The sequence below is a fragment of the Leptonychotes weddellii genome, chromosome X (assembly GCF_054177405.1).
Source record: "Leptonychotes weddellii isolate Sample4059 chromosome X, ASM5417740v2, whole genome shotgun sequence".
NCBI lineage: Eukaryota > Metazoa > Chordata > Mammalia > Carnivora > Phocidae > Leptonychotes > Leptonychotes weddellii.
The window spans coordinates 44,887,189-44,912,808 of NC_138385.1; the positions used below are offsets into that span (position 1 = coordinate 44,887,189).

The following is a 25,620-nucleotide window of genomic DNA, read 5'->3' on the forward strand; positions in this document are numbered from 1 at the left end:
AAAAAAAAAAAAAAAACTTTGAAAGACTAAAGAATCATGGTAAAAAAGCCATGAATTCTATGTGCAGTATTCCTCTAGCGCTGGAGTTCTGCCGTTCTCATTGATCAGTAAACTTGGTCTTGGCTGGATGTTCTTGCTGATCTTCTGGGGGAGGGGCCTGTTGCCGTGATTCCCAAATGTCTTTGTCGGAGGCAGAATTGCCCTGCCCTTGCTGGGTCAGGCTAAGTAATCACTTGGGTTTGCTCTCGGGAGCTTTTCTTCCCTGAAAGCTTTCTGTACAACTTTGGAGGATGAGTGTGAAAATGGCAGCCTCCCAATCTCTGCCCCAGAGGAGCTGAGAACTCGGGGCCACACTCCTCAGTGTGCCCCCAGAGAAAAGCAGTCAATCACTCCCATCTCCCCGGTCTTCGGCTGCACTCTGTGCTCACTCAGCCTGTGACCAAGCTTTTCTATCTCTGGCACATGACCCCATGTGGAGTCTCCAAACCCAGCAGATCACTGCAGTGTGCTCCTGTGCCACTCCTCCCGGGAGAGGAAGGGGAGTCTCCCCAGATCTGCTGCTTGTTGGGTCCCTGCTGGAAGAGCAGTGACCCGACTGTGCCATGGATCACAGTTTATGGCAACCCCGAGCTGAGATCCCACTCCTTGGCTCCGTCTCTGCAGCCAGCTTCCCTGCTCTGATACCTGGGAGCTCTGCCGCACTCAGGCACCACTGGTCTTTCTGTGACCCCGAGGTTCCCGAGGCCACACTGTCCCCGAGAGAGCTCCTCCCCCCACTTAGTCACTTGAGCGACGTCCCTCAGTGGAGCAGACTTCTAAAAGTTCTGATTTTGTGCTCTGCTGCTATATCACTTGCCAGAAGCGGCCGATGGAGGCCCCCTCCCCCGCTGTCTATCCTCCCGAATATCGCCTCGGATTCACTTCTCTGCACGTCCTACTTTCCAGAAAGTGGTCGCTTTTCTGTTCAGAGAGTTGCTATTCTTTTCTTCGATCTCCTGTTGAGTTTGTAGGTATTCAGAATGGTTTGATCCCTATACAGCTGAATTCCTGGGACCAGACGAAATCCAGGTCTCCTACTCCTCCACCATCTTGCTCTGCCCCCCCAAAGTAATTATTGATAGATACATATTTATTGTCATTTTAGTATTTGTTTTGTGGTTGTTTCTGACATTTTGCTTTTATCTTTTCTTTCTGTCTTTTAAGTTTTGCTGATTTTTTTAAAGATTTATTTATTTATTTATTTGAGAGAGAGAGTGAGAGCACACACAAGTTGGGGAGGTACAGAGGGAAAGAACCCTCAATCAGACTCCCTGGTGAGTGTGGAGTCCAACATAGGGTTTGATCCCACAACACATGAGATCATGACCTTAGCTGAAACCAAGAGTTGAATGCTTAACTGACTGAGCCACCCATGCGTCCTTTGCTGATTTCTTTTAGGAAGATATTTGGATTTATTTCTCATTCTTCTTTGTATATTTCTTATTGGTTTTGATATATAGTTGCCACTGGGTTGGTATATAACCTCTTCTGCATGTAGTAGTTGCTATATTGATGAACTTTTAAGTGTGTATCCATTCTTACTCTTTTCCCAGTGATTTAGATATTTGGTGACATTTTTTACATCCTTTTATCTTGTAAATTCCTTGACTGATTTTTTTTTTTTTAAGACAGAGGTGGGGGTAGAGGGTGAGGGAGAGAGAGAATCTTAAGCAGGCTCCACACCCAGTGTGGAACCCAACATGGGGCTCAATCTCACAACCTTAAGATCATGACCTGATCTAAAATCAAGAGTCAGACACTTAACCCACTGAGCCACCCAGGCACTTTTAACATAAATATTCATTTTTACTGCTTTTGTGTTTCCTATCTTCATACTGTCACTTTTGGTCTCTCTTTTGCTTTCACAGAGTCCCCTTCAATATTTCTTGCAGGGCTGGTTTAGTGGTTAAAACCTCCTTTACATTTTGTTTGTTTGGGAAGCTCTTTATCTCTCCTTCTATTCTGAATGATAGCCTTGCTGGATAAAGTATTCTTGGCTGCAGATTTTTCTCATTCAGTACTTTGACTATATTGTGCCACTCCCCTCTGGCTTAGAAAGTTTCTGCTGAAAAATCCCCTGCTAGCCCTATGGGTTTTCCCTTGTATATTGCTGTCTTCTTTTGTCTTGCTGTTTTAAAAATTGTCTCTTTATTACTGTATTTTGTTAATTTAGTTACAATATATTTTGGTGTGTGTCTGTTCTTGTGGATTTTCATGGAGGTTCTCTGTTCCTCCTGGAGACATATATATATATATTTCTTTCCCCAGATTAGGGAATTTTTCAACTATTATCTCTTCAAATAAATTCTCTGCCCCCTTTCCTGCCATTTCTTCTGGGACTCCTTTAATATGATTGTTATTATATTTGATGGAGTCACTGAGTTCCTGAAGTCTATTCTCTTTCTGCACAGATAGTTCTCTTTTGTCCAGCTTGATTACTTCCCATTACTCTGTCTTCTAGGTCACTGGTTTGTTCCTCTACTTCTTTTAGTGTACTGTTCAGTCCATCAAGCACATTTCTGATTTAGCTTATTGATCCCTTTATCTCTGCTATGCTGTTCCTTATCTCTGTGTTAAAATTCTCACTCATGTCTTCCATTCTTTCCTCAAGTCCAGAAAGTACCCTTATGATTAATGCTCTAAATTCTCTATCAGGCATGTTACTAATATCTGTTTCACTTAGATCTCTGGCCATTCCATCCTGTTCTTTCATTTGGGATGTATTTATTTCTCTGTGTCCTCATATTGTCTGCCTTTCTGTGTCTGTTTCTGTATGTTAGGAAAGTCAGCTATGTCTTCTGCTCTTGTAAGTAGTGATGTTATGAAGAAGAGGTCCTGAACTGCCCTGCAATGCAGTGTCCCCTGTTCACCAGAACATAGCCTTTTAGGAGAGTATCCTAAATGTGTTGCTTACACACTACTGTTTTGTGTAAGTCAGTTTTCCTCTCAGTGTATTCATCTGCACTGACCATCTGCCTATTGTGGACTGTACTTGCTATCTGTGCTGTTAGTGGGAACAAGTCAGGCCAGCACTGAGGGACTGTGTTCACTGAGGAATTTGGCAGCAGTGTGGCAGTGTTAGCAAAATTTGTACTGGGCCACCAGTTCTATGCCAGATGCCCTGATACATTGAGGCAGCTGGGGTCTGTGTACCAGGGAAGCCAGAGTAACAAGGCTGGGTACAGAGGTTGTCAATGGCTGGACAAGGCCAGGCACACAATGGTGACTGTGGGCCCATGGCTAGGCATAGTGCAGCAGATGGGTTCTTCACAATGGTTGGGTGAAGTGCATGGCAGCAGCAATGTACCTAGTGGCTGAGTATGGCATGCAGCAACATATTTCTATTTTAAATGTTTAAGTTTTTTAGCCCTAAATGTTCTTAGAACTCTATTTTTTCTTTTGTATGACAGAAATGAGTGAAGTAAAAGAAAAACTTCAACACTTTAAAGGTTGATGAAATTTTAATCATATTTTATTACTTTAAGCTCAAATTTTAGAAGAAGAGTTTATTTATTTTCTTAAGAAATCTCTACATCCAATGTGGATCTTAAACTCACAACCTCAACATCAAGAGTTGTATATTCTACTGACTAAGCCAGCCAGGCAACCCCTAAGCTCAAATTTTAGACACTAAAACAGCTGTAACATTTTCAGATAGATTGACTTCATATGTGAAATGACTATATCCAATGAAGAGGTTTTAAAAAGTGCAGATGACATAACTATTGCAATTGAAGACAATTATAACACTGATTAAACTAAGTTTGTTTCCCCCTTCGTTTAGGATCTTTTCTGAAAATTAATTGACTTATGGCTGGTAAACTGAAGATTGATTTGAATCTCTTTAGAAATATTCTATTTCACCATTTTTATTCCAAAGAAACATGAATGTTATCTATGATATGTCAGATTATAATATGCCAGCAGATCCCTGGAAATTTAGTAGTTACTCTTTTCTCTCCACCTTTCAAATAGTGTGAGATAGCAATGCATTCTCTCTTTAAGAGGAAAAAAAGCACAGACATTCTGACTTAATATCTATGAACTATTCAGAAATCTCTGAAGTTTAATATGGTAGACCTTTGATATATTTCTATGTGTCTCAGAACATAGAATTATAATATCAGAACAGTGTTTTACAAAGGAAAGTTAAAGCAATTATCATATGATTTCACTGATATGAAGAATTTGAGAAACAAGAGAGACGATCATAGGGGAAGGGAGGGAAAAATGAAACAAGATGAAACCAGAGAGGGAGACAAACCATAAGAGACTCTTAATCTCAGTAAACAAACTGAGGGTTGCTGGAGGGGAGGGGGGTGGGAGGGATTGGGTGGCTGGGTGATGGACATTGGGGAGGGTATGTGCTATGGTGAGCACTATGAATTGTGTAAGACTGATGAATCACAGACCTGTACCCCTGAAACAAATAATACATTATATGTTAATTAAAAAAAGAAATTGAAAAAAAAAAGAAAAGAAAAAGCATTTTTAACTCTCCTCAAATTATGTTTTACCTTACATTACTTGTAAATAAGTAGATATGAACATAAGGCCATATATAGATTACTGTATTTAGAATAGTCCCAAGGGGATCACATGGTCTCCAGACCTCTTAGTTAATACTATATCATGATATATAAAATTCCAAGTAGTACAAAGTCACATTCTGTTCTCTACTAGGTCTACACTCTTCTGTGTCTCCATAAAATCTTTTGAGAAGCCAAAGACTTATCTGTTAGAGTATCCACAGAAACCCAGCAGCAACCAATAATGCTGTTTATGATTTAGATTTTTATTTATATTTTTATCAAATTATCTAAGTTTAAAGAGCAGGGTCTGTTGAAAATGGTACACATAAATTTGTTGGGGTTATGATTAGAGAAAGCTCTGGGACATAGGCTTTGACCCTCATACCAAAGGCTAAAGTCAGGTGATTGCAACTATGAAATTTAAAAATTCAAAAAGCTTTCAAATGGAATGAGACAGGATGTTTTATTAAACTTGTCTTCTGAAAGAGAAATAATTAGATTCAGTTTGCTTGTTTCTTCTTTAACATAAAAAGAACATTTAATAGTCTTGGCAAAAGACTCAAGAGTATGGATACCATAATTTTATTATCTAATCAGCAGATTTTTATCAACCTGGGAACTGTATTTTAAAGGAGCATTAATATGCCCCTTCTTTTCACTACATCTATATCTTTGGGGTAAATACCTAGTAGCACAATTGCTGGGTCATAAGGTAGCTCTATTTTGAACATCTTGAGGAACCTCCATACTGTTTTCCAAAGTGGCTGTACCAGCTTGCATTCCCACCAACAGTGTAAAAGGGGTACATACACCCCAATGTTCATAGCAGCAATGTCCACAATATCCAAACTGTGGAAGGAGCCAAGATGCCCTTCAAAAGAGGGATGGATAAAGAAGATGTGTACATATATACAATGGGATATTATTCAGCCATCAGAAAGGATGAATACCCACCTTTTGCACTGACATGGATGGAACTGGAGGGGATTATGCTAAGTGAAATAAGTCAAGCAGAGAAAGTCAATTATCATATGGTTTCACTTATTTGTGGAACATAAGGAATAGTGCAGAGGATCATAGGGGAAGAGAGGGAAAACTGAATGGGAAGAAATCAGAGAGGGAGACAAACCATAAGAGACTCTGGACTCCGGGAAACAAACCGAGGGTTTCATAAGGGAAGGGGATGGGGAGATGGGATAGCCGGGTGATGGGTATTAAGGAGGGCACATGTTGTGATGAGCACTGGGTGTTATACACAACTAATGAATCGTTAAACACTACATCAAAAACTAATGATGTACTATATGTTGGCTAACTGAACATAATAAAAATAAATAAAATAAACTTAAAAAAATAAAGGAACATTAATAAATACCTTTAGCAAATTTTGGGGAAAATCTTATTCATAGATGTATTTCTATGTTTTTGTGACCTTACAAGGAATTTTCAGTACTGTGTACTATTTTGGACAATTCATTAGCAGAAAAGAAAGCAGATTCAGGATGCAAAGCATTTCAAAATATGAAATGGGAACTGTGTAAAATAATTTGATTGCTTAAGGACAGCATTTATTTCCTCTAACAGCTTACATTCTTATTTGTGGTGTTTGGACTAAAACTGCACAGTTTATTAGTATCTACTCCATATCATAAAATCCATAATTATGTACTGTTTCAGAGTTATAGAGTTTCTTCTTGAACAATCAAAGTACCTTATCATCTGTGTTAGAAGAGATTATTTTGCTATGGCAAATTTTGATCTGCTATTTTTTGTTTGTTTTTAATCAAAGCACACACATGTGCTATGTCAAAAATATCATTAGTATGCCATATTAAGGTAATAGAAATTCATTTAAAGTGGAATAGTGTGCTTCTTGCACTTTAATAAGTTTCTTTGTTATACAACATAATAAAGGCCATATATGAAAAACCCACAGATATTATCATCCTCAATGGTGAAAAAATGTGTTTAATTAAAAAATGCCTATGGTTATTATCTCTACTAAAATGAAAAATAAATTCTAAAAATAATTCATATGAATTATAAAAATAATTTATATGTACTTAAATTAAATAAATAACATAAAATGAAGTGGCTGGTTACATACATATGTATACATATCTATATGTATATAAAAATAAAAAATCTTATCTATGCCTAAAGAAAATGAGTATTTTAAATTTCATAATAACTTTTGAAGTAGATATGATCACACAGTTCATATATTATAAACTGATGCATATATACCTTCCACATAATTCTGTATTTTTACCTTTAAAAATTATAAATACTCATATTAATATTAAATGCTCAGCGTCATTGTAGCTCCAATTGTTTGACTAACAAACACAATAAGTCCATTTATCCTGCAGGACTAAACAGGTTATCACTTACAGGATTCAGGATCAGAGTTGCCATCCCCTTCAGTGCGGTTATTGGGTGCAGTATGATCAAAGTACTGCTCCTGAGGATAGCCAAGGGGCAGGGCATGGGATGTGCTGGGAATCCCCACATCATGGTCTCCCAGTCCACCATCACTGCTGTTTTCCTGAGATCCTTCTGGTAAGTGAAATGTGACATGCCGCTGCGACTGAAAGGAAGAATGAAAATTATAGGGTTTCAGTTCTGATCTGAATAATTGCCTAATGCATCCAATTTAGAAAATGTATTATTTCTGATATCTAGTGAAGTAACATTAACATGATCTTGAGTTGTAAAAACTGTCAGGCTTTTATGAAGAGTCAGCCTTGTGTTCAAACCTGCTTCACCTGGCAGTAGACTTGCTTTTATTATTTCTTGAAACAGGGTACATCCAAATACACAAAAGTCAGCTTATTCTAAAGTAAGAAGCTGTCAGCCTTTTTAGACATTTGAGCATATTGGAAATTCTGATCAGTATTCAAAAATGGATTTATCATTATTATTATTATTTATTTGACAATAATTCATTTTTTGAAAATAAGTATGGATAAATATAACAAAATTTTATTGCTATAGTTATAAGATTCTGGTGGGCTGAAACAGTAAATAATAGCACAAATGTATTCAATCATGTAGGTTTAGAAAATTAAAAGTACAAATAATCTTTTTCAAGAATTTTAGAGGCAAAATTCTGTATTGGAATTAAGTAATTAATTTCTTTGAAGATTTTATTTTATTTTATTTTATTTTAGAGAGACAGAGAGAGAGAGCATGAGCTGGAAGGAAAGAGGGAGAGAGAATCTCAAGCAGACTCCATTCTGAGTATGGAGCCCAACATGGGGTTCAATCTCATGATCCTGAGATCATTACCTGAGCTAAAACCAAGAGTTGGATGCTTAACTGATTGTGCCACCCAGGTGCCCCTGTATTAGAATTAATTTAAATAGATTCTACCCTCTACAAAATATAGTTACATGGTATGGATAACAGTTAATGGTAATTATAAAAGCAAACTATACATATTTTATGGTAATTACAGCAGAATATATATGTCAAAATATGAAGATGAAGCATTTGTTTCCAAACAAAAGATTCATGACACCTAGTGACGGTGTTAACTCCATTCAACCAGATGTAGTGGTACTTTTGTTTGCAACATTCCCATATGTAGTGGCTAATCTCCAAAGATAACCCTCTTAATGGACTTCATCTCTTAGTATTAAGACTCTTTTGTATTTCACTACCACAGTGAATATAGGTAGGCCCTGAGTAACCAAACCTTGAAGTTTCCACCTTGTTCCATTGGAATACTCACTCTGGAGAAAATCAGCTGTATTGAAAGAAGTATGACTACTGGGAGACTTCCATACCATGAGGAAGCTCAAGCTGGCCATGTGGAAAGACTGCATAGAAAGAAAGTACAATACCCAGGAAGGCCTAAGTGTTCCAACTACTCTAGTTCAGGTGCCAGATATGTATGTGAAGAATTCATTCTGGACATTACAGCTTATGGCCTTATATGAGCCATCCCAGCCATCTCCAGACATTTGAACCACCCCAGAGGCACCAGTCATTGTGGAGCAGAGATAATCTCTTCTGTGAATGACCCAAATTCCTGACCTAAAAAATATAAAGTATAATTGGTTTTTGCTTTATGCTCCAAAGTTTAGGGACAGTTTGCTATATAACAATAGATCAACACAAATAACTAACTACTAGGAGTGTGAAAGATACAATTTAGAGATAATTATTTAAGAAATTTAGACATAATAAAATCACATGCAATTAGATACTAAGAATTTTCATGGTAGAATTAGTATACTTTCATAAATTTAGTTTTGGCTGTCAGTCACTTTTTTCAAATGGAGATATGAAAACATTTGAAGACCATTACTATAGAATGAATGTTTGTGTGCCCTGAAAACTCATATATTGAAACCTAATACCCAAGATGGTTGTATTTGGAAGTGGGGCTTTTAGGAGATGATTAGATCATGAGGGCGGGGCCCTCGTATATGAGGTTACTGTCCTCATAAAAGTAGCCCCAGGGAAGTTCAAAGATGGTGGAGTAGTAGGGGAACCCTGAAGTTGCTTCGTCCTTCAAATACAACTAAATCAATTTTCAACTATTTTGAACAACTCGGAAGAAAATTGGAGGAGAACAGAAAAAATTCGCACATTTGGAATGAGAGAATTCGGCAGAGGCGAGGTATGGAACCCTGAATTGGGGGACTGGGAAGCCATTCAGCAGGGAAGAGGAAGACGTTTGGTTCCCAGAGTAATATCAGGGATGCGATGGTGTGCACACTGAGTAATGACTAGAGAAATAAAAGACACTAGAGAATTCCTTAATGTAGAAATAAAAGAACTAAAATATAATCAGTTTGAAATTAAAAATGCAATTACTGAGAGGCAGTCAAAAATGGAGGCTCTAACAGTGAAGATAAATGAGGCAGTAGAGTCACCAATATAGAAGACAAAATGATGGAAAGTAAGGAAAGTAAGAAAGCTGAGAAAAGGAGAGAAAAACAACTACTGGATCATGAGGGGAGACTCTGAGAAATCAATGATACCATAAAGTGCAACAATATTCAAATAATAGGAGTTCCAGAAGATGAAGAAAACAAAGGAGGGCAGAAGGTATATTGGAACAAATTATAGTTGAGAACTTCCCTAATCTGGGGGAGGAAACAAGCATTCAAGTTCAGGAGGCACAGATAACCCCCCTCAAAATCAATAAAATTAGGACAACACCCTGACATATAATAGTGAAGCTTGTAAATTCCAGAGACAAAGAGAAAATCCTGAAAGCAGCTCAGGACAGGAGGTCCTTAAACTACAAGGATAGAAACAGAAGGCTGGCAGCAGACCTATCCACAGAGACCCAGCTGGCCAGAAAGGACTGACATAACAAATTCAAGGTGTTAAATGAGAAAAATATGCAGGCAAGAATACTTTATCCAGCAAGGCTGTCATTCAGAATGGAAGGAGAGATAAAGAGCTTGCAAGACAAAGAGAAACTAAAAGAATTTGTGATCACTAAGCCATCCCTGCAAAAAATATTAAAGTGGATCTTTGAGTGAAGAGAGACAAAAAGTAGCAAAGACCATAAAGGAACAGAGACAATCTACAGAAACAGACATTACAGGTAATACAACAGCACAAAATTCATATCTTTCAATAGTTACTCTGAATGTAAATGGGCTAAAAGCTCTAATCAAAAGACACAGGTATCAGATTAGATTAAAAGAAAAACAAAAAAACAAGACCCACTGATATGCTGTCTACCAGAGATTCATTTTAGATCCAAATACAACTACAGATTGAAAATGAGGGGATGGAGAACCATTTATCATGCAAATAGGCATTAAAAGAAAGCTGAGGTAGCAATCCTTATAACAGATAAATTAGATTTTAAACCCAAGACTAATAAGAGATGAAGAGGGGAACTATGTCATAATTAAAGGGTCTATCCAGCAAGAAGAACTAACAATTGTAAATATTTATGCCCCTTACATGAGAGCAGCTAGTTAAATAAACCAATTAATAACAAAAATTAAAGAAATGCATTGATAATGATACTCAGGGTATTGGACAGATCATTTAAGCAGAAGATCAAGGAAACAAAGGCTTTGAATGACACACTGGACCAGATGGGATTCACAGATATATTCAGAGCATTTCATCCTAAAACAACAGAATACACTTTCTTCTCGAGTGCACATGGAACATTCTCCAGAATAGATCACACATTGGACCACAAATCAGGTCTCAACTGGTACCAAAAAACTGGGATTATACTCAGCATAGTTTCAGACCACTGCATAGTTTCAGACCACAATGCTTTAAAACTTGAACTCAATAACAAAAGAAAATTTGGAAAGAACACAAATACATGGAAGTTAAAGAACATCCTACTAAAGAATGAATAGGTCAACCAGGAAACTAAAAAAAATTTAAAAAAATCATAGAAGCGAATGAAAATGAAAACAGAACAGTTCAGAATCTTTCGGAGGCAGCAAAGGTGGTCCTAAGAGGGAAGTATATAGCAATATAAGCCATTATCATGAAACAAAAAAAGTCTCAAATATACAAGTTAACATTACACCTAAAGGAGCTGGAGAAAGTATAGTAAATAAAATCTAGATCCAACAGGAGAAGAGAAATAAAAAAGACTAGAGCAGAAAACAATGAATTAGAAACCAAAAAAACAAACAAACAAACAAAATAAACAGTAGAACAGATCAATGAAACAAGAAGGTGGTTCTTTGAAAGAATTAGTAAGATTGATAAATTCCTAGTCAGACTTATCAAAAAGAAAAGAGAAAGGACCCAAAGAAATAAAATCACAAATGAAAGAGGAGAGATCACAACCAACACTGAAGAAATGGAAATATTATGAGCAAATTGCCAACAAGTTTGGGAATCTGGAAGAAATGGATGCATTCCTAGAAACATATAAACTACCAAAACTGAACCAGGAAGAAATAGAAAACCTGAACAGACCATAACCAGCAAGGAAATTGAAGCAGTAATAAAAAATCTCCCAACAAACAAGAGTCCAAGCCTTCATGGCGTCCCAGCAGAATTCTAGAAACATTTAAGGAAGAATTAATACCTACACTTCTGAAACTGTTTCAAAAAATAGAAATAGAAGGAAAACGTGTAAGCCCATTTTATGAGGCCAGCATTACCTTGATTGCAAAACCAGGCAAAGACCCCAGCAAAAAGGAGAATTACAGACCAATACCCCTCATGAACATGGATTCAAAATTCTCACCAAGATACTAGCCAGTAGGATCCAACAGTACATTAAAAGGATTATTCACCACAACCAAGTGGGATTTATTACTGGGCTGAAAGGGTGGCTCAAAATTTGTGAATCAATCAATGTAAAACACTATATTAATAAAAGAAAGGACAAGAAATATATGATACTCTCATTTGGTGCAGAAAAAGCATTTGACAAAATACAGCATCCTCTCTTGATTAAAACTCTTAGCAGTGTAGGGATAGAGGAAATATACCTCAATATCATAAAAGCCATATACAAAAAGCCCACAACAAATATTATTCTCAATGGGGAAAATTGAGGGCTTTCCCCTTAAAGTTAGGAACACCGCAGGGATGTTCAATCTCACCACTGTTGTTCAACATATTACTAGAAGTCCAAGCCTCAGCAATCAGACAACAAAAAGAAATAAAACACGTTCAAACTGACAAAGAAGAACTCAAACTCTCACTCTTCACAGATGACATGATACTTTATGTGGAAAACCCAAAAGACTCCACCCCAAAATGACTAGATCTCATATAGCAATTCAACAATGTAGCAGGATATAAAATCAATGCACAGAAATCAGTTGCATTTCTATACACTAAACAATGAGACAGAAGAAAGAGAAATTAAGGAATCAATCCCATTTACAACTGCACCAATAACCATAAGATACCTAGGAATAAACCTAGCCAAAAAGGCAAAGGATCTGTACTGTGAAAACTATAGAATACTTATGAAAGACATTTAGGAGGACACTATGAGATGGAAAAGGATTCCATGCCCATGGATTGGAAGAACAAATATTGTTACAATGTCTCTGCTATCCAGAGAAATCCACACATTCAGTGCAATCATTATCAAAATTGCATCAACATTTTTCACAGAGCTGGAATAAATAATCTTAATATCAGCATGGAAACAGAAAAGACACTGAATAGCCAGGGGAATGTTGAAAAAGAAAAGTGTAGCTGGTGGCATCACAATTCCAGACTTTAAGCTCTACTACAAAGCTGTAATCATCAAGACAGTATGGTACTGGCACAAAAACAGACACATAGATCAATGGAACAGAATAGAGAGCCCAGAAATGGACCCTCAACTCTATGGTCAACTAATCTTCGACAAAGCAGGAAAGAATGTCCAATGGAAAAAAAAAAAAACAATCTCTTCAACAAATGGTGTTGGGAAAATTAGACAGCCACATGCAGAAGAATGAAACTGAACCATTTCCTTATACCACACACAAAAATAGACTCAAAATGGATGAAAGACCTCAATGTGAGACAGGAATCCATCAAAATCCTCGAGGAGAACACAGGCAGCAGTCTGTTCGACCTCAGCCACAGCAACCTCTTCCTAGAAACATTACCAAAGGCAAGGGAAGAAAGGGCAAAAATGAACTATTGGGACTTCATCGAGATAAAAATCTTTGGCAGAGTAAAGGAAACAGTCAACAAAACCAAAAGACAACTGACAGAATGGGAGAAGATATTTGCAAATGACATATCAGATAAAGGGCTAGTATCCAAAATATATAAAGAAATTATCAGACTCAACACCCAAAGATCAAATAATCCAATCAAGAAATGGGCAGAAGACATGAACAGACATTTCTGCAAAGAAGACATCCAAATGGCCAACAGACACATGAAAACGTGCTCCACATCACTCGGCATCAGGGAAATCCAAATCAAAACCTCAATGAGATACCACCTTACACCAGTTAGGATGAAAAAAAAAAAAAAGACAGAAAACAAATGTTGGTGAGGATGTGGAGAAAAGGAAACCCTCCTACACTTTTGGTGAGAACAGCCACTCTGGAAAACAGTATGGAGGTTCCTCAAGTCATTAAAAATAGAGCTACCCTATGACCCAGCAATTGCAGTACTAGGTATTTACCCAATGGATACAAACGTGATCTGAAGGGGCACCTGCATCCTAATGTTTATAGCAGCAATATCCACAGTAGCCAAACTATGGAAAGAGTCCAGATGTCCACTGACAGATGAATGGATAAAGATGTGGTATATACACACACACACACACACACACACACACACACTGGAATAGGACTCAGAGATCAGAAATTGAAATCTTACCATTTGCAATGACATGGATGGAAATAAAGCATATTATGTTAAGCAAACGAAGTCAATCAGAGAAAGACAATTATCATATGACTTCACTCATATGTGGAATTTAAGAAACAAAACAGAGGATAATAGGGGAAGGGAGGGAAAAGTAAAATAAGATGAAAGCAGAGAGGAAGACAAACTATTAGAGACTCTTAACTATAAGGAACAACCTGAGGTTTGCTGGAGGGGCGGTGGGTGGGTGGATGGGGTAACTGGGTGATGGGCTTTGGGGAGGGCACATGATATGATAAGCACTGGCTATTATGTGCAACTGATGAATCCCTGAACTCTATCTCTGAAACTAATAATATAGTGTATGCTAATTAATTTAATTTAAATAAAATTAAATTGAATAAAAAGCCCCAAAGATCTCCCTGTCCCCTTCTTCCAAATTGAGCACACAGTGAGCAAATTTTGTCAGTCTAACAATGCTGAATTTGACTGTTGTCTCTCAAGGAAACCATAAGCTCATAATTATAGGTTAAATCTCCTTTAATTCTAAAATTATTTATAGTTGTTCATATAAATCATTGTATATAAATTAAAATATAAACATAAAAATATAAACACAAACTTTTTTAAAATGTAAGGTCTGTAACATTAACATTTTAAAATGCCTGACACATTTTATTTAGACATTTGTCTATAAGTAGCTTTTATATATAATTTAACTATTTTTCCTGTGTTTGCTTTAATGATTCTTACTTGAGTTTGCATTTTTCAATTTGTGACACTTCCAGATAGAACAGAACATAAAATAATTATACAAAATTAACAGTTTATGGATCCTTTGTGTAAATTTTGGAAATAGGGTATAACTCATTTGTCTTTTATTTTTTAATTGATGAATCCTATGATGGCACTTTTCTGCTCAGATTCATAATATAGAGGTATTCAAAATAGATAATATTCTTACCTTATTTAGAAAATTAACTATTTCATGAAAATTACTCCCTAAGTCTCTCAAAGAGAAGAATAATTTCATTTTTCATGTTGAAAATGATTACTGTGAGATATAAAAGAGCTATTACATTAATGACCATGTCATAACTTGTTCATCTGCAGCCCTTCAAGGAAGCAATGGAATACAAGTTAAAACAATCTAGTGACTGTAATGGTGACTTTATGAGGTGGAAATAAATCCTGGATTATTCATGAATAAATGTATGTACTGAATGGCTAGTTATTTTCCTACCAGTAAGAGAAAAATTCACAAGATGCTTTTCCTTATAATCTACATGCCTTGTTTTTAGAGCAAATCAATCACAATAACAGAATGTATGAATGCTTAGAAATAATACTGGTGTCACCTAGATGAATCATTTATAGGCAAACTATCAAATTTCCAACATTCTTGTGTCCATTATACCTAATGAAGGTGTAATTCCATACCAAACATCAGGTGAATATTATTACATTTCCATAATATGATATAAGTAGCATTTTATAAAGGTGAATCTAGCAGCAGAGAAGCTGAATGCATATAGGCCAGCCTGTGAATCTCATTATGGAACATTTGAGTATCCATTTGAGTATTGTGTTCTAGAGGGCTCACTAGAATTACCTGTCAAAGTTTTCAAACTAATCATATAACCTTGCACTTACCTAAACTTCAATTCTAATACACTCTAACCCAGCCTATTCTAGATTCATTGCCATTGCAAGTAACACTGCTTAGAAAGGGTAATCATAGGTAGGGTTATTTTTTAAGGATTACTATATGGAGGTTTGTTTTTAATTAATATATAAAACATTATTGTTATCATACTTTCAAGCATATTTTAAACTTCTGATTTACCATATTTTATAATAATCAGTAGCTTCATGCTGGATTTCAGAGGTTGTCTGCATTTTCACATGGTTACTGTCTCTTAGAAAAATAATTTATAAGAGTCTCTTAATCTTAGGAAACAAACTGAGGGTTGCTGGAGGAGAGGGGGTGGGGGTATGGTGTGGCTGGGTGATGGACATTGGGGAAGGTATGTGTTGTGGTGAGTGCTAGGTGTTGTGTGAGACTGATGAATCACAGATCTGTACCCCTGGAACAAATCATACATTATATGTCAATTTTTTTATTATGTTATATTAGTCACCATATAGTACATCATTAGTTTTTGATGTAGTGTTCCATGATTCACTGTGTATAACACCCAGTGCTCCATGCAATACATGCTCTCCTTAATACCCATCACCAGGCTAACCCATCCCTCCCCTTCCCCTCTAAAACCCTCAGTTTGTTTCTCAGAGTCCATAGTCTCTCATGTTAATTAAAAAATAAATAAATAAATAAATAATTTATAATTATTCAAATATCTTAAAATGTGAACATATTTTAGAAACTCAATTTGAAATTTTCATGTGCATTATATGGCCAGCATACATATCCCACTTGTAACTTATAATTCCCAATGTAAAAGCTCCCAGATGACACATTTTACAGTAGGCCTTTACTAGTTGAACCTATACTTTGTAGTCATATAGACTTCTACTTTTCCAATTTAAGTAATCTTGCAGGGTAGATCAGTTCATCTAATTGTATTTTCATTGGTCCATTTCATAAAATTTGAATAGTTTGTCTCATTTTTCATTTTCTATTTTGCATTCTGTCCTTAAAGTCTTATGCTTCAAGGCTTTTATCATTTTAATATGATAAATTATTACTAGCATGTGCAGGAAGTTCATGATGCTCAATTGTACCAGAATCAAAACAAATGTCAGCTCTATTTTGCCACTACATGTTTCCATAGCACTTGGTAATGTTTTAAATTTAATTTTATTTATTTAATTTTTGGCAAATAAATCAGACTTATTCCCTTGATGGTTAGAAGACTATGTGGCACTACATAAGGGCATCTTTCCTTCAGTCATGATTCATCTCAGCTCAATCTAAATGGAAATGATCTATTCAAAGATAGGTTTAACGAATCTTCTTTCCAGAGTGTTGTTTGTAAATTCTTAAATCGACATGTTGCCAGAGTTTTCTGAACTTTGCAAATTAAAGAGAATTATTGCAAATGTTTGAGAAAGTACAACTTTCTGACCAAGGATTAAAATAGGACAATATTGTGTTGACCAGCTAAGATGGCAGTGTAGTAGGAGGACCCTAGGCTTGCCTCATCCCTATAACACAGCTAGATAACTATCAAATAATTCCAAATACCCAAGAAATTGACTTGACTGATAAAACACACTGCACCAATAGAGGGAGAGAAGAGGCCACACCAAGGAAGGTAGAAAGTGCAGAGAAATGGTTTGGGGAGAAAAGGATCATGGGTGCTGCACAGGGGAGGGAGCTCTGGTTGTGGAGAAAGGGGAGAGAGAGAGAGTGGAGTGCACAAGGATATGGACAAGGAGAACACTTCCCCAAAACCATTGGTTGGGAAAATGAGAGGGACTCATTTTCATCAGTTTTTGCAACAAGCAGAGCTCAAAGACCGGAATTTTAGGGGTTCATGGGTTCAGTAGGGATAGAGACCTGAGCGCACTGCCCTAGTCCTAGAGAGAAGGCAAGGAAACAACCCTGGGGTAGATGGGGGCAAGCTGAGGATCCCCTAAGATGCACCTGGAGAGACTGTTCCCTCTTCTTAGAGCAAATCTATGAAAGGTGACATTTCCTCTCTGGAGACAAAAGAGCCAGCAGGTGCCATTTCACTTCTCTGCCCCTCAGCATAGGTGTAGAGACACCTGCTGAGGGTGGGTAACCCTGACACTGGCTGTTCAGCCTGTTTTGCTCCAAATCCCATGCCCCTGCACTCTGGCGCGACTGCCCTTCCGGGTCAAAACTTCATCAGTCCCAGCATGGCAAGACCTTCCCCAGAATACCAGCACTGGTCCAAGCCACACCAGGTCCCTAAAGTTTGGAGTTTTAGAAGTCAGCAGGCTTGGCAGAGATAGAGCCCAAATTACACTGCACTGTTGCAGACAGGAAAGCAACCTGGAGACATAATTGTGAAAAGAGCAATCTGAAAATGCCTAGGGTGTATGAGGGGAAATTATTCACTCTTCTGGGAGTGCTTCTTTGAGAGCAGCAAGCACATACTCCCCTCTCCAGGGACAAAGGAGCTGGCTGGTACCATTCCCCTGCCCTGCCCCTCAGCATAAACCAACTTCAGTAAACAGCACAGCACTAACACTGGCTGCCTAACCTGCTTACATCAATTCCCACATCCCTGTTTTCTGCAATTACTGCTTTTCTCAGGCAAGTGTGCCCAAGGACCAGTGCAGTATGCTCTTTCCCAAGAAGCCCAGCACAAACCCCCACATGCACCAAGTTTAATGACCATAGAGTTCTGCAAGGCTTCAGTCCTAGTGGAAGTAGCATCAGGCCTCATTTAACAAGCAGATCAGAGCACACCTCGTTAAAACTTACCACACTCTGGCCAAGGACCAAACACCGTACACTGCAGGCAAGGAGAACCTCTGCAAACCACTGACCTGAAGGATAGAGCAGCCAAAACACAACAGCAGAGTGCATGCAGCACACACAAGAGACACTCCCCAAAGCACCAGGCCCTGGACCCTATATGATTTCTTCTTCATAAAGCCATTACTCACAGAGCAGTAAACATAACAGGCTTTTCTCACACAGAGAAGACCAAATCCTAGATAAAATGCCAAGACAGAGGAAATCATCCCAAAAGAAAGAACAAGAAAACATCATTGCCAGAAACCAAATCAAAACAGATATAAATAATATGCCTGGAGGAGAATTGAAAATTACAATCATAAGGATACTTGCTGGGCTTGAGAAAAGCATGGAAGACATCAGGGTGATGTTTATAAAACAATCAGTCAGACAAGACTGGGCATGTTCAGGGTGGTAAAAAAAAAAAAATCAGTCAGAAATGAACAATGAAATATTTGAGATTCAAAACCAACTAGATGTAATGAAACAAGGATGGAAGAAGCAGAGGAATGAATAGGTGATATAGAATATCGGATTATGGAAAATAATGAAGCTGAAGAAAAGAGAGAAAGAATGATGGACCACATGAGTAGCCTTAGGGAACTCAGTGATGTCATCAAACGAAATAACATTTGTATCATAGGAGTACCAGAAGAGCAGAAAAGGAGGCAGAAGATTTACTTGAGGAAATAATAGCTGAAAAGCTTAATCTGGAGAAGGAAACAGACATCCAAATCCAGGAGGCACAGAGAACTCCCATCAGAATCAACAAAAGCAGGCCAACACCAAAACATATTGTAGTTAAATTTGCAAAATACAGTGATAAAGAAAAAATCATAGCAGCAAGACAAAAGAAGTCCATAACTTACATGGGAAGATCCTTAAGGTTGACAGCAGATTTCTCCACAGAAGGTTGGCAAGCCAGAAGCAAGTGGCATTATTCATTGAATGTGCCAAATGAGAAAAATCTGCAGCCAAGAATACTCTATCCAGCAAGGCTATCATTCAGAATAGAGAGATAGTTTCCCAGACAAACAAAAACTGAATGAGTTCATGACCACTAAACCAGCCTTGCAAGAAATATCAAGGAGGACAATTTGAGTGGAAAGGAAAGACCAAAAATGACAAAGACTAGAAAGGAAAAAAGAAAATCTCCAGAAACAATGACAAAACAAGTACTAAATGGCAATAAATACATATCTATCAATAATACTCTGAATGTAAATAGACTAAACACTCCAATCAAAAGACATGGGATGTCTGAAATTGTGATGCCTACAGCTTTACTTTTCTTCTTCAAGATTGCTTTGGCCCTCATGGTCTTTTTTGGTTCTATACAAATTCTTGGATTGTTTGTTCTGGCTCTGTGAAAAATGCTGTTGGTATTTTGATAGGTATTGCATTAAATGTGTAGATACCTTTGGGTAGTATAGACAAATTAACAGTATGTGATCTTCCCATCCATGAGCATGGAATGTTTTTCCATTTTTGTGTATCCTCTTCAATTGCTTTCAACAGTGTTTTATATTTTTCAGAGTACAGATCTTTTACCTCTTTGGTTAGGTTTATTCCTAGGTACCTTTTTGGTTTTGGTGCAATTGTAAATGGGAACAACTTACTGATTTCTTTTTCTGCTGCTTCATTATTGGTGTAGAGAAGTGCAACAGTTTTCTGTGGGTAGGTTTTGTATCGTATGGCTTTACTGAATTTGTGTATCAGTTATAGCAATTCTTTGGTGTAGTCTTTCAGATTTTCTACAGAGCATCATGTCATCTGCAAATAGTGAAAGTTTAACTTCTCACTTGCCAATTTAGATGCCTTTTTGTTGTTGTTGTTGTTGTCTGATTGCTGAGGCTAAGACTTCCAGTACTATGTTAAATAACAGTTTTGAGAGGGGACATCCTTCCCTTTTTCCTAATTGTAGAAGAAAAGCTCTGTTTTTCCCCATTGAAAATGATATTAGCTGTGGGTATTCAGTATATGGCTTTTATGAAGTTGAGGTATGTTTCCTCTATCCCTACTTTGTTGAGTTTTTTTTTTCTCTCATGAATGCATGTTGTAATTTATCAAATGCTTTTTTCTGCAGCTATTGACAGGATTATATGGTTCTTATTTTTTTTATTTTATTAATGTGCTGTATCACATTGACTTGCAAATATTAAATGACCCCTGCAAACCAGGAATAAATCCCACTTGATTGTGGTGAAATATTCTTTTAATATAATGTTGGATTCAATTTACTAGTATTTTGTTGAGAATTTTTGCATCCATGTTCATCAGGGATATTGGCCTGTAGTTCTCTTTTTTAAGTGGGGTATTTGTCTGTTTTTGGAATCAGGGTAATTCTGGCCTCATAGAATGAGTTTGGAAGTTTTCTTTCCATTTCTATTTTTTTGGAACAGTTTGAAAATAATAAGTATTAACTCTTCTTTAAATGTTTGGTAGAAGTCACCTGTGAAGTCATTTGGCCCTGGACTTTTGTTTGTTGGGAGATTTTGGAGGACTGAATCAATTTCTCTGCTGGTTATCTGTCCATTCAATTTTTCTATTTCTTCCTGTTTCAGTTTTGGTAGTTTATATGTTTCTAGGAACTTATCCATTTCTTCCAGATAGGCCAATTTGTTGATATATAATTTTTCATAATATTCTCTTATAATTGTATTTTTGAGGTGTTGACTTTGATCTCTACTCTCTCATTCATGATTTTATTTATTTGGGTTCTTTCTCTTTTCTTTTTCATAAGTCTAGATAGGTGTTAATGAATTTTATTAATTCTTTAAATGAACCAGCGCCCAGTTTCATTGGTCTGTTCTATTATTTTGTTTGTTTGTTTCTATGTCATTTATTTCTGGTCTAATCTTTATTATTTCCTGTCTTCTGCTGGCCTTAGGCTTCCTTTGCTGTTCTTTTTGTACCTCCTGTAGGCATAAGGTTTGGTTGTTTATTTGAGATTTTTCTTGCTTCTTGAGGTAGACCTGTATTGCTATATACTTCCCTCTTAGAAAAGCTTTCCCTGTATCCCAAAGGCTGTGGACCATTGTGTTTACATTTTCATTTCTTTCCATGTATTTTTTTAATATCTTATTTAATTTCCGGGTTGACCCATCCATCCTTTAGTAGGGTGTTCTTTAGCCTCCTTTAGCCTTTAGTGTATATATATATATATATAATGGAATATTACTCAGCCATCAAAAGAATGAAATCTTGCCATTTACAAGGTCATGGATTAAGCCAAAGTGTATTATGCTAAGCAAAACAAGTTAGTCAGAGAAAAACAAATGCTATATGATTTCACTCATATATAGAATTTAAGAAACAAAACAAATGAACATATGGGAAGTGGGAAAAAAAAGAGAGAGAGAATGAAGCAAACCATAAGAGACTCTTAACTATTGAGAACAAACTGAAGGTTGCTGGAGGGGAGGTGGGTGGGGTATGGGCTAAGTGGGTGATAGGTATTAAGTAGGACATTTGTTGAATTGAGCACTGTGTATCATATGTAAGTGATGAATCGTGAAATTGTACTCCTGAAATCAATATTACACTGTATGTTAACTAACTAGAATTTAAATAAAATTTTGAAAAATATAAATAAATAAATAAATAATAAAATTGATACAATAGAAAAATACTCTAGAAAATGTACTGTTCCTTGATCTATTTTGGACATCTAAAAAATGAAAAATATAAAAATGAGGCTTCTAAAATCCAATAAACTACACAAGACTATATAAAGCTTTCTCATAAAAGTTATAGCCTCTCCTACATTATTAAATAAAACCTTACCTTAAATTCAAAATATCACTCAATCTTACTGAAAGGACACCCATCTTTGATCTTAAAGATGTCTAGTTTTATAATGCACCATTGATAATCAAGCTAATTGTTTTTAGTATTATTTACTTTCCAGAGGAGTTAGTGGTGAAATATGGGTTCCTGGAACAGGATGAGTGCTGTGAAGACATAGAAAAATAGGATGCAATTTCATTTAAACTAATGAAAACAAATCATCTCAATTTACTTGCCATGTTTGAACACTGTGTTATGTTTTAAAATACAAGGATTTCAGTAAAATATTACTCTTTACTTTTAAATATATGGGCTCACAATATATAAAAATATTGGATCATTATGTTGTACAACTGAAACTAATATAATGTAGTAAAATACATTATATAGACGTATTTCTCAGGATCAAAGATAATTCTCTTTCTGGTATGATTGGTTATTGGGGAAACTGTTAGAGAACATTCAAATGGTTAATACCTCTTAGCCTCATTTGAGAAAAGGTTACTTCATAATTTGTGAGATTTTAAGATTGCAAAGTCTCCATTTAAGAGTAATAATCTGATCTTTTTTTTTACTTTGAAATCTAATTCAGCCTACAAAACATATTTTTTATCTCCTATTATCAATGTGTGGATATATGACTATTAAAAAATATAAAATCCATTTGAGTGATTTATACTATCTGATTTAGATTATAGAGGAAAATGTGATTAAATTTAGAGGTGGTAAATCAAAACAGCAAGTACTTCAACTAGCCTCCAGAATCTTCATTACACCTCTCAAAAGTTGTGAAGGGGAGCAGAATTTTCCACCCCAAAATATTTCTCTTTAGCATAAAGATTATTTAGGCTGATTATTTTGTTTATTTATTTATTTATTTATTTACTTGTTTGTTTATTTATAAAGATTTTATTTATTTGAGAAAGAGAGAGAGAGCATGAGTGTGGGGGAGAGAAGCAGAGGGAGAGATAGAAGCAGGTTCCCCACTGAACATGCAGCCCAACATGAGGTTGTTTCCAGGACCCTGGGATCATGACCTGAGCAGAAGACAGATGCTTAACAGACTGAGCCACCCAGGCACCTTGAGCTGATTATTTTTAAGAAATTCAAACAAACAAACAAAAAGCTTTGAAAACTTCATAGAAGTTACCTTTTCCTAAGAGATATTTAAATTTATAAGGGAAATCTCTATTTGTAAGGATCTCTCCCTCCTTATACAAGGAAAAGTAGGATGACTAAATTTGTAGAAACTCTTATCATTGGAGAACACCTGGACTTAAATCTGCATAACAACCATGTCATTGTTTACTGTGCTTTGCCAGATATCTTCTCTCCCCAGCACAACATAATCTTTTGACTAATGGAAGATGATATTTAAGGTGATTTCATAGGCCATTTCAGGAATTACTTAGTTTTCCTGGGTATCTTTATTTATAAAGGAGTTATATTTCTTATTAAACTTCCGTTTATTTTTCTTCTTTCTTTTATTGCAGAGAGGTCACAGCCAGGAACCTAGAATGGTAGAGGGAAAATTATTTTTCCTACCTGATAGTAGCATGAAATTTGCATAATTTAAACTATTATTTATCAGTACATGGTCTAGGCATTGTGGGAGTAGTGGTGGTGGTGATTAAATTGAATTAAATATTCAAATTACTAGTCTCCATTACAGACCTACTAAATCAGAATTTCAGCTGTCATATTCTAGAAATATGCATTTTACTGCACCCTTCATTATTCTTGTATTCTTCATGTTTGTTGAGGGCCACTAATTTTAAGCACTTACTACTGATAAATCATTCAAAACTATATTATTAATTGAACATTTATTTTTAGCTAATTGAAGGAAAATAGAAGGATGAAAATGTTCAGCACCTAGATGCAACTATAAAATTTTTAAAATTTATATCATGACTGAATATTCACTAGCATAGGAGCCAAGGGTAGGCTCTCCCAAATGTGCCGCTTTGGCATATTGATTATTTTAACTAAAAGTTACTTGAGACAGCCCATGCAAGAAGAACACTACACTCAGACCCTCCTCTGTCATCTTGAAAGCAAGAAATACATATCACATTCAAAAAGTACCCTTCCTGGACCAGGAGGTAAAGAGACATCCTTATCACCAGAGACAAGAAATGCAAGGCCAAGAATGCTGTATAAACAACTTTTGTCAGGAGGCAAAATGGCAGAAGAGTAGGGGACCTCATTTTATCTGGTCCCTTGAATTTAGCTAAATAACTATTAAATCATTCTGAACACCCATGAATTATTCCTGAGGTGTAAAAAGATAATACCTGGAACTGTACAAGTAGAAAAGTGAATACTTTTTGCAAGGTATGATGTGCAGAGAGGTAATTCTGAGGGGATAATTGGAAGATAAATGGATTGAGGGAGGAAGCCTCAGTAAGCTGGCTATTGGAAAGTGATATAGCCCCAGAGGGCAAAATCGGAGCCCTTAGAAATCTGCTCCAGTGGAGACACCCTGCCTAAAAGGTGCTCACATGGTGGAATGGGCAAAATTTTAGGTGGCACAGTGTGGTCTCAGTATCCCTGGAGTCATAGAAAAAGCAAGGGTGCCTGAACCAGTAGAGTTCCCAGACATTGGGACAGGGAAACTGGTTATGGTCAGTGAGCCCAGGAGGGGGTTCTCAGCTTAGTTTTCCAAAAAACCGTGAGCCACGGCCAACAGGGTGACCCCTCTCTGTATGAGGACCCTGCAAAGGACGGGAATTTGGGGACCCTCTGCCTTCCCTGAGAGGGATAGAGCAGGTGCAGGCATGACCAGGGGATAGCTCTCAGTGCAGGGGCCATGTAAAGGACAGCAACAGGTGACCCTCCACCTTCCCCCAGGAAAGGCAGAGCAGGTGCCTGCATGATCAGGAAACCACTCTTTACGCCGGGGTCCTAAAAAATGCAAAAGTTGGGAGACCCTCCATCTTCCCCTGGGAGGATCAGTGTGGGCATGCACCACAGGAGTCTGCAGAGTTTGGCACACACAAAAGTGAAGACCGTTTATCTGTGAGGATGTACTGAAGAGAGAGGACCACATGATCTTTCGGCTCTGGGGCTGGAGATTGGGGAAGATCCATTTTTATTTTGATCCTTTAAAGAGGCACAGAAAGCCTTCAGGGAACAAAAGTCACACAGAGGGAACAAAAACAGCTTACACTGAACCCGGCTCCATGGCAAGAGGTGGTGCAACTCCACCCAGGCAAAGACACCTGAGAATCAGCACAGCAGGCCCCTCCCCCAGAAGACCAACCGGAAGAACAGGTGAAGAGCAAGTTTACAGACCACACAAGACTGTAAAACTCCAGTGCTAGGGGAAAATAATATATAGAATTTGAGGTTTTTTTCTCATCATTGATTTATCTTTTGGTTTAAAATTTTCTATTTCTTTTTTTTTAATTTTTCCCTTTTCAACTAGTTTCTTATTTTATCAACTCTTTATTTTTAAGTCTTTTTAACTTTCATTTTTTACATTTACATTTTATAGATATATTCTTCATTTTTGGC

At 36.8% G+C, this 25,620-nt stretch overlaps 1 protein-coding gene across 5 annotated transcripts in view; it reads right to left on the reverse strand.

Moving 5' to 3' along the window:
* The window catches only part of PCDH11X (protocadherin 11 X-linked), a 606,781-nt gene that overhangs the window by 201,129 nt on the left and 380,032 nt on the right, over nucleotides 1-25,620 (reverse strand). For 4 of the 5 annotated variants that reach the window (XM_081808558.1, XM_081808550.1, XM_081808549.1 and 1 more), the window contains one exon: nucleotides 6,966-7,161. In XM_081808558.1, coding sequence (XP_081664684.1) covers nucleotides 6,966-7,161 — 196 coding nt within the window. Of the gene's footprint in view, nucleotides 1-6,965; nucleotides 7,162-25,620 lie in introns of those variants that run through there. The other variant, XM_081808556.1, reaches the window with a different exon arrangement.